The sequence below is a fragment of the Microcebus murinus genome, chromosome 32 (genome assembly GCF_040939455.1).
Source record: "Microcebus murinus isolate Inina chromosome 32, M.murinus_Inina_mat1.0, whole genome shotgun sequence".
Classification (NCBI taxonomy): Eukaryota; Metazoa; Chordata; class Mammalia; order Primates; family Cheirogaleidae; genus Microcebus; species Microcebus murinus.
Genome location: NC_134135.1, coordinates 2,661,847 through 2,671,432, shown reverse-complemented (window position 1 = coordinate 2,671,432; position 9,586 = coordinate 2,661,847). Strand labels below are relative to the sequence as shown.

Below are 9,586 nucleotides of genomic sequence, written 5' to 3'. Positions count from 1 at the left end.
TTCAATTTCTTTTTTCTTTCTTAGTAAATAATCCTATAGGTACTACATTCAGGACACTGTAGATCCAGGATTTGGCCACTGCCCTCCGCCTTCACTGCCATCATCTTGTAAAATCCATTACGTCACTCATGTGGATGATCTCGAGAGCTTCCTATCTCATCTTCCTTCCATCCTTGCCCCTCTATTGTCAGTTTTCAACAGAGCAGTCAGCATCATCAGGTGGAAAGATAAAGCCAGACCCAGTCATTTCTCTGTCTAAAACTCTCCCTTAATTTCCCATCTCAGAGTGAAAGCCCAAGGCCAGGCGTTGCAGGTTCCTTGTTAACTCTGACCCCTCCCCTCTCTTCCTTGCTGGGCTCCCGCCATGCTCCCATTTCATTGTCTTTGCCCGATGGCCACAGGACTTGTCCCTAACTGCTGGCTCGTCTTTCCTTCAACGTCTCCTCCTCAGTGAGGCCTCCCAGGATCATCCCACCTTAAAATTTGACACTCCTCCCACATGCCCCCTTGATGTATTGGCCTTATCACTTACCACTAACATGCTATATATATATCTTATTTATTTATTCTGTTTATTGTTTAGCTAGAATGTAAGCTCTATGATGGCAAAGAAGAAATTTTTAACTGCTTTATTGACGTACAATTTGCATACTATAAAATTCACTGTATTTAAGTGCCCGATTGACTGATTTTTAGTAGATTGTAGGGTTGCACAACCATCGCCATGGTTCAATTTTTTAGAACATTTCTGTCATGCCAAAAAGATCTCTCATGCCTCATTTCAGTCACTCCCTGTTCCCACCCCCAGGCGATCACTAATCTACTTTCTGTCTCTGTAGATCTGCTCTTGCTGGACATTTCATATGAATGGAGCCATACATACGTGGTCCTTTGCATCTGGCTTTTTTTACTTAATACGTGATGTTTTCAAAGTCCACCGATGTTGTAGCATTTGTGAGTGCTGTATTTCCTTTTATTGCTGAATATTCCATTGTATGGACCATACCACATTTTATTTGTCCATCCACCAATTGATTGATTTATGTTCATTTCCAGTTTAGGACAAGGTTTTCTTTTTTTTTTCTTTTGTTCCCTTGTTCATGCAGTATCCCCAGTTCCAAGAAGAGTTCCTGGCACACAGTAAGCATTCAATACATTCTTCCTGAATGATTGAATGGTTTAAACTATAATTTTTTGATCAAGGCTGAGTAAGAAAATTTGGAACTTGTAATTTCTCTTTCCATAGCACTTTCTAAGCATATTTTAAATATACATACATGATCCATTTATTAACGCAAATTGTAGCACACCGTACACATTACTGCAACTTGCTCTTTTGATACATACAGGCTTATCTCATTTTTGCTAACAGCTACACAGTTCTGCATTATAAGGGTGGGACATAATTATATTTTCTTACACTTGTACAGAAGGAAAGGAATCTGCCGCCCCAAGCATGTCCGGCTGGTTCTTGGCGGCCCACAGATTCTCACTAAGGCTTTCCACCACATTAAGTTGACCTCCTTTGAGACAGGAAGTACTGGAGGGCTCCAGGCTGAGTTGAAATCGAAGGAGGGAGCATGAGGGGTTTGTGGAAAGGGGACCAGTCCCATGTGATTGGACCGTGCTGCTTCTGAAGAGGATCAGGGTGAGACCAGATCGCCATCATCGTTGTATATATAGCTGAACCTTCCAAGAACATGAATCTGAACTATATGCAGATTTTCTTTTGCCTCTGTCACCCCTGAGAGAGCAAGACCTATCCCTCCTCTTCCTCCTCATCCTACTTAACATGAAGATGCCAAGGATATACAAGAGGAATTTTCCATTAAAAAAGTGACAAAGATGATGATCCACTTGCACTTAATGCACAGTGAATAATATTTTCTCTTATCATTTCCTTAATAACATTTTCTTTTCTCCAGCTTTCGTTGTTGTAAGAATACATTATATTGTACATAGAACAGTATTAATTCACTGTTTATGTTATCAGTAAGGCTTCCTTTCAAAAATAGACTATTAGTAGTTAAGTTTTGGGGGTGTTAAAAGTTATATGTGGATTTTCAACTGTGCCCTGTCTGGAAATCCAAAGGAAACCTCAGGATATAAACTGCTGTTTTTGGTAAAAGAAGCATAAAGCCTTTTTATCATTGGATCTCAAGTTGGGGGGGGAAGAGTCACTTCTTAAAGAGGTCCTCCCTGGCAATCCTATCTGAAGTACCGTCTTCCCTCCATCATTATCCCTGTTTTCACAGCACTACACTCTGAAATTGTATACATCGTTTGTTTTTTCTGTTCCCCTAAGACTCTAAGCTCCATGGGTAGAGGGGCTGTTTATTTACTTTTATAAGCCATTGCGTAGAACAGTTTATTGTGCTGCTCAAAAATTATTTGTTGCATAAATGAATTAATGAGACCCGAACTGCAATTTCGAGTAATCCTTGCTTTCTGCATCCACGCCTGAGACAGATTTGTAGCCAGTGTTCAAAAGGGCAGTTTTTGGTTATGTTTCAGGTTGACATTATTCTGAATATGACGGTTGTATTATACATGGAATTAACGGGGTATCTGGTTTGGAGGGAACTTTGAGTTCCTGAAGCTCCAACTCTCAGGGAGAAAGCGGAGGTCTACAGAGAATGGAGATAACTATTCCAATGTTATACCGCGACTCAGAAGCAGGAGTGGCACCCTGAACTCTTAAACCCTAAGCTAGTTTACATGACTTGTTAGGGAGAAGAAAGATTCTCCCCACTTCTCAGCTCCTCGCGTTCCAACTCCCACCCTGGTAGAAACCTAGTCCTCCTAGCTTAACACTCCGCTCTAGCCCAGCTTTTCGCCTTGACTGCTTTTCCTCCCACCAACGCCTTTTCTGATTGGCGCAGGCGTGCGCCGTGCGCGATGACGTCACGAAGCGCCGACTTATTATAAAGGCTCCGGCTGGGCGCGTGCCCTCCTCTTTCTCAGTTACCGGGGCTTGCGCTTAGGTAAGGTTAGGTGACGTGTTTTCTGGTCTGAGTTTTGGTTGTATGCTCGTGCGGGCCCTCTGAGCTTTCATGAGTACACTAAAGAAGCTAGGGGCGAAAGGAGGGTGGTTGGACAGGAGTGCAACACGGTTGTGCGGAGGGATACTGGTTATAAAAGCTTCAGCGGCGGTTCTCGCGAGATCGACTCTGGGCGCCACGGGGTTTTAGTGGTGTGTGAGACTGCGCAGTCGCCGCCAGGACTCCTCACGCTCAGCTTTTCCTCCCGCGCAGGCGCAGACGCGCAAGCGGAGCCAGCATGCCTGTGGCCCGGAGCTGGGTTTGTCGCAAAACTTATGTGACCCCGCGGAGACCCTTCGAAAAATCCCGCCTCGACCAAGAGCTGAAGCTGATCGGTGAGTGGCCAAGGCGAGGTTTGGCTTCCCGGGTTAGGGGAAGGCCACCACGTGGGTCGGGGCGCCCACGTGTTCGTTCTAGTCTTCTCCCCAAACTTAGCATTGTTCGTGCTTCAGAGAGATTTTCTGTATCCCGAAGCTGGCAATCCAGTTGTATTAGTCCGTGGGACTGAGCCTGTCAACCCCCTTCTCACCATATGCAGGCGAGTATGGGCTCCGGAACAAACGTGAGGTCTGGAGGGTTAAATTTACCCTGGCCAAGATCCGCAAGGCCGCCCGGGAGCTACTAACGCTTGACGAGAAGGACCCACGACGTCTGTTTGAGGGTGTGTATTGAATCCACTGGGAGGGGTTGGGGTGCCGGATTGTGAGGTTTTTCTCCCTTCTAGGACCTCCATTCTAGTAGTTAGAGTTATGACATTGAACAAATGGAGCCAACCTTTTAACTGAGGTATATTAATAGGAATTGCACAGTAGGAAAAGTGGATCTGGATCAAAATTCTTGCCCTGTTCTGAGGTGTGTGACTTTTTTTTTTTACCCAGGTGTTGGACCTTCAATTTAGTAATAACAGGTCAAGTACACTTAGGAACCTGGTTGTAGCTGTATGTGCTGTAGCCAAACAATTCTGCGCGTTGGCCCAGTGAAGCCCATGGAACAGTTTCCAGTGGTAGGACATGCTCTTGTTAAAGATGTAGGAAACTTTATCAGTGTGCAGTTCAAGTACTGTGATGAGAACAGATCAAAAAGTGGGATTTCTGGAGTAAGTGATGGTGATAGCAGGGGGAGGGCTTGGGTGTGTACATGTATTTGTGCTAATAGGCTAGTCAAGGACATTCAGGTGACATTTAGCAAAGGCCTGGACAGGAGAGAATGTGCATATCTCAGGGAAGAGTATTTTAGGAGGGGGTAGATGTCTTTTTTGTTTCAGTAGATTTAGGGGTTACAAGTATTCATCCTTCCCACCCCCTCCTTAAAACTATCTTTTCAGAGTTCTTTTTTAAGGTCTTAAATTCCTACCTCAAGATGGGGTGTTAATGGAGTGCTTTCCAGAGCGCAGAAGTGATCAAGAAGAGTGACATGTTAATACATTTTGAGACACTACTTTTTAACCTATGCTTAGATAACCATGATTTAGGGTAAAAAGCAGGCCGGTCTGGGAATCAAGAGGTCTAGTTTTCTTCATCAACTGGCTTTTCTCTAAATTTTCAACCAAGATTACTAGTATTGTTTTTTCCCAGTTAAAAGCATATAGAATGGAGCGGCCTCTACACCTGAGCTCTGATATGTTAGGCATGAGAATGAGAAAGTCCTGGAGCTTGTTTAACCACATATTTATCACATTGTGTCCCAGGCTTGCAGATGTTTACACGTTTTCATTCCTTTTGTTTAGGTCATAGACCAGGGGTCTTCAAACTACAGCCCGAGGGCCATGTGTGGCCCTCTGAGGACGTTTATCTGGCCTGCGGGGTGTTTTTGCTGCCGCTGCCTGTCCTGCTTAGCAGCCGACTTGTAGTCCCAGGCCCATAGTGTGCATGTATGGAATGTGTGCCGCACTCTCCAACTGTCTGAGGGACAGTGCACTGGCCCCCTGTTTAAAAAGTTTGAGGACCCCTGTCATAGACTCTTTCGAAAGTCTCTTGAAAGCTCTGGAATCCCCTCCCTGATGGGGACAGATATTGGATAGGAGTTTATCCCAGATTCTCGTGGGGAGTAGGCCCCAGCTGATTCTGGTTTTAGGGGGGACTTCCTGAGCTTGTTCAGGTCCACAGTGATAGTTAGGTGATAGAGTCATGAGAATGAGCTGCAGGAGGTGTCCTGAGTTATTTGTGGTTTTCCAGGGTAGACATGAAAGTTGCCAAGGGGAAGGCAGTTCCTCAGGTAGGATACTTTCTCGTAAATGAAGCCAGCTTGTCAAGAATACGAAGGAGGAACTGAGAGGTGTGCCTCTACAGTTTATGTTGTCAGCACCATTGCTTTGATGTTCTTTGGGATAGCCCTGCCTTGATTCAGAGTCAGCCTTTCTCACTAAGGTGTGTGACAGGCAAGAAGGTTCTCTCAGTATCTCTGTTAAAAAGAAAGATTGAACAGGAGCCAACCTTTGGCTGGCAGTTCATTCAGTGTTTGTCAGTGTGCAACTGAAAGCAACCATCTTCATGCCTGATAAGGTTTTGCCTGTGTTGAAGTGGCTGATCTTTTCCTGTTCTTTTTCAGGAGGTAGATGGTTTAGTAGTAAATATGAAATACAGTTTTTTATGATGGCTTTATTTTGCTCAAAGGACTCAAATGATATTGAACTTTAGAAATTATAAAGTTCTGTTCTGACGTAAAGACAAAAAGACATGCAGTATCTAAACAGGTGGAGGATCCCAAACTCATTTTAATTTCCTTTTGGCTATATTTTTGTATTAACAGCTGAATATCTGATGTTCAGCATTAAAGGAGAATAAAAGCTGTATTGTGATTTAGGATGCTGGGAAAGGGGTACAGCATGTGTCTCCATTTTGAGTCTGCTTAGGAAGACTTTTGAGTTTTCACAAAGTCAGCTAGTTTTCCTTCTTTCCTTGGAGGGTAGCAGTGCTGGGAATATTAGAAGTGCCTGATAAATGTTGGGCTGTTGTTGATGAAGCTTGCTTGAGTTGTATTTTGCTATAATAGTAAGAGACACTTTAAGAAGTGAAAGTAGTCCTTTTTAAGAAAAAAACTTTTAGGCTTTTACCCCATTGTCTTGGAACAAATTTCCTGTAAGCCGTGTGGTGAGAAAGCACCTAGTGATCACCAGGGACAGTCCAGAATAGTGGCCAGGAGACTTGGCCTTGGACAGACGATGGCAAGTAGCAGGGTCTCCTGAGCCTGGTTTTGGAAGAAAGGTGGTAGTTGGCATGCGTTGGATGATTTTTGCTGTGCTTTGCTAGATTACACAAACACTTTTTTCAGTGGGAAATTTCACAAAATAGAATAGTAAAATTAATGACACATGCTCACCTGGAACATGCCCAGTCTTAGATATTTCCTTCTCAGCTCTAACAGATTGGTGCTGATGTTGTTCCTTTATTATAGATAATAGACATGTTTTAACCACTGCTTGTTATGGTAGCAGTAGCTTAATAGCAGCAGCACTTAGTCTTTTCAGATTGAGTCCTTGTAAGGGGATTATCTCATTTACTCTGGATAAGAATGTGGAGTGAGAGAGATGTACTCTTTTTTGAGGGTGTGAACACTATGTATTTACATGCCCTCCTTGGCTACCTGCAGGCTATCATGGCTGTTTTTCCATAGTACCCTGTCTTAGGGTGGTTTTGGGATTGCATGAGTCACAGTGACCAGTACATTGAGTCTCAATAGCCCTTACTTGCTATACCCGAGTCCTACCACCATGACATGGAGCTACTAAGAGGTGGAGCCAGGATTTGAACCCAAGAAGTCTGAAGTCAGTCAGACCCTGAATCACTGCCCCTTCTGCTCTTAACAGGGAATGCCCTGTTGCGGCGACTTGTCCGCATTGGGGTGCTGGACGAGGGCAAGATGAAGCTGGATTACATCCTGGGCCTGAAGATCGAGGACTTCTTAGAGAGGCGCCTGCAGACCCAGGTCTTTAAGCTGGGCCTGGCCAAGTCCATCCACCACGCTCGTGTGCTCATCCGCCAGCGTCATATCAGGTACCACCTCTGGTGGCCCCCGAATCTTCTCCCCCAATCCCCTCGGATAGTTGCCCTCACTAAGCCTGCTGTCCTGTCTCCTGTGCAGCCCTTGGAGGTGACAGGTGTGAGCTCACCTTGAGGGTACAGATTCACCCCCTGCAAACAGCTCATGCGGGAGTTGGGGGCAGACTCATCTCCCCATAGCCCAGCGCAAGGGTCACTGCGGCTTGAGCCGTACACCTTGTGAAGGCCTCTGCCAGGCATGTGGGCAGCTGGACAGGTAACAGCTCTGGGCCTCCTCAGTGGAGGGGAGAACTGGGCCTGTCTCGACTGGGTGGGTGGGTTCAGCTGTCCACTGTGCTCGCTTGGGAAGTCCCTTGCAGGCCCTCATCACGGTTGCATTCTTCCACTTTGTTGGTGTTAACTTGGTGAATTCACTATAGTCCTGGCCTGGTTCTCTGGTGCCAGGGACTGTAGGAGGCCTCCATCTGGCTGAGGTGAGGCAGATGCAGGGAAAATGCGAGTCAGGGCAAATGGGTCTCTATCTGGGTAGATTTGCCACTCTGTAAATTGAGCACCGTTGGGGGAAGATGCTGTGCAGTAAGCAGGCAAGATGTTTGCATGCAGAATATCTGCCTCGGCCCTTCCCTAACCCTGTGAGCATGGGCAGGAGCCCTACTCGGGTTTCTGTGATTTAGTAGAGCTAGCCTCAGGCTGCTGGCACGTGGACAATGAGGCTGCATGTGGTAATAAACAACACAGTTCAGAGTGTCTGAAATGCAGATCTTGTCCTTACACTACCATGGCATTTGCTTTCTGGTCTTGTGTGGGATATGTTGAATTTCTCTTCCTTGTTTAAAATATGGATGAGAAACTCCATAAAAGCATGATGTGGTGTTTGGATAATGCCCTAAAGCTTCCCCCACATGAGTTCCAGAGAATCAGGCGGGCCCTGAGTGCCCTTGTGGCATTGCTTTCAGCATCTCCATAACTGTGGCACCAATCTTGTCAACCGCAAAGGACAACCAGGAGGAGAGTGGTGTCATTTTTTGGGCCGGGGTCCTCTTTCAGCTCATCCCCTTCACCTGCCCTTCCCTCTTCAGGGTTCGCAAGCAGGTGGTGAACATCCCATCCTTCATTGTCCGCCTGGACTCCCAGAAGCACATTGACTTCTCCCTCCGCTCTCCGTATGGCGGTGGCCGCCCGGGCCGTGTGAAGAGGAAGAACGCCAAGAAGGGTCAGGGTGGGGCTGGAGCCGGAGATGATGAGGAGGAGGATTAAGCCCACCGATCCCCTCCTGGGTTGGTGGATTGTCTAGTTTTCCAGTCAGATAATAAAATAAGATCAACACTTCATTTTTAGTGTTTATTGGTGTGTTTCTTCTCCTCCCTGACTCTGGCCATCTCTCCCCTGCTCAACACAACAGCCTTCTGGGAGGAAGCTTAGGCTGGGTCCTAGACAAAGCTACCTTAGAGCTAGGCTGTTGCCTAATGTATAGGGAGGGGCCTGGCTAGTTAGACCTGTCACATGCTTGGGAGTGCCTCCCAGATGTCGGTCCTTGACCTCTTAGGCTGCAATAAGGGACAAAACATTTTCTTCGTAAGAGGTGGATTTTGCCCAGGCTGGAGTGCAGTGGCGTGGTCATAGCTTACTGCAGCCTCGAACTCCTGAGCTCAAGGGATCCTTTCGCCGCCCAGTTGCTGGGATTACTGGCTCATGCCTGGCTCAAAACATAATCTTTACCAACCACTTTCATTATAGGGGAGGAGACTAACAGCTTTCTGGGAAATATTGAGGGGAAGAAAATGGAAATTCTGAGAAGCCAGCCATGTGCATATGAGGATGAGAAGGTGTCATTTCCAGGCAAGGGAAGTAACAAGTGGAGGTTGGGACCTTTGACCTTGATCTTGGCAAGAGGTAGGGGCTGATCTCTGAAACAGCCCAGCTTCCCGGGATTGTTGGTGAAGATGAGCCATATTAGTGAAACTCTGCTCTCCTCCCCCCACTTTGGAAGTTTCTGTAGTCAGAGGAGAGGCAGGCTTCCCTTTTCTCTGCCTTGAGAAGTTGCCACAGGCAGGAAGGAAGGGGCTTGGTCTCTGAGGAAGGTGACAAACATTTGAAATTGAGCAACATGCTGTAGTTGTTTGGGTCCCTGTCTTGGGCTATTGGGCTTTGAGGTAAACACATTTATGCCAGCTTCAATGCAGGGACAAAGCTCTGGGTCCTCTGACACTGCTAAATCACTGTGAAACCTGCCAAGGAATCTCTTAAGTCCATGCAGCTTACTTGGTCTAAGTGGTCAGCTGTCCCCCTAAGGTGTCGCCGGGGTAATGATGGTGGTCCAGGCTCCATGGGCCAGCACCTGTGCCTTCCAGGGTCCTTGCCGTTGCATTCCTTCGGGTGAGGGGTCTGGGTGTCCTAGGTTAGTAGGTGGCTGAGGAGTGTAGTCACTGGACTCGGGGCTCCCTGTCTTGGGAGGAGGAGGGTGCAGTTGTCTCCCATTCGAGGATCAAGCTGTCCAGCTGGATGTAGCTCATGTCCGGGGGTCTTCAGATGCAGCAGCCTGGAGTG

General features: G+C 46.7%; 1 protein-coding gene across 1 annotated transcript; it reads left to right on the top strand.

Moving 5' to 3' along the window:
- Positions 1-2,873: 2,873 nt before the first annotated feature.
- RPS9 (ribosomal protein S9) lies at positions 2,874-8,370 on the top strand. Its single transcript, XM_012770837.3, has 5 exons — positions 2,874-2,984; positions 3,255-3,376; positions 3,580-3,702; positions 6,847-7,033; positions 8,119-8,370. Exons 2-5 carry the CDS (start codon positions 3,280-3,282, stop codon positions 8,294-8,296), a joined length of 585 nt encoding a protein of 194 aa, XP_012626291.1. The 5' UTR covers positions 2,874-2,984; positions 3,255-3,279; the 3' UTR covers positions 8,297-8,370.
- Positions 8,371-9,586: the final 1,216 nt, after the last annotated feature.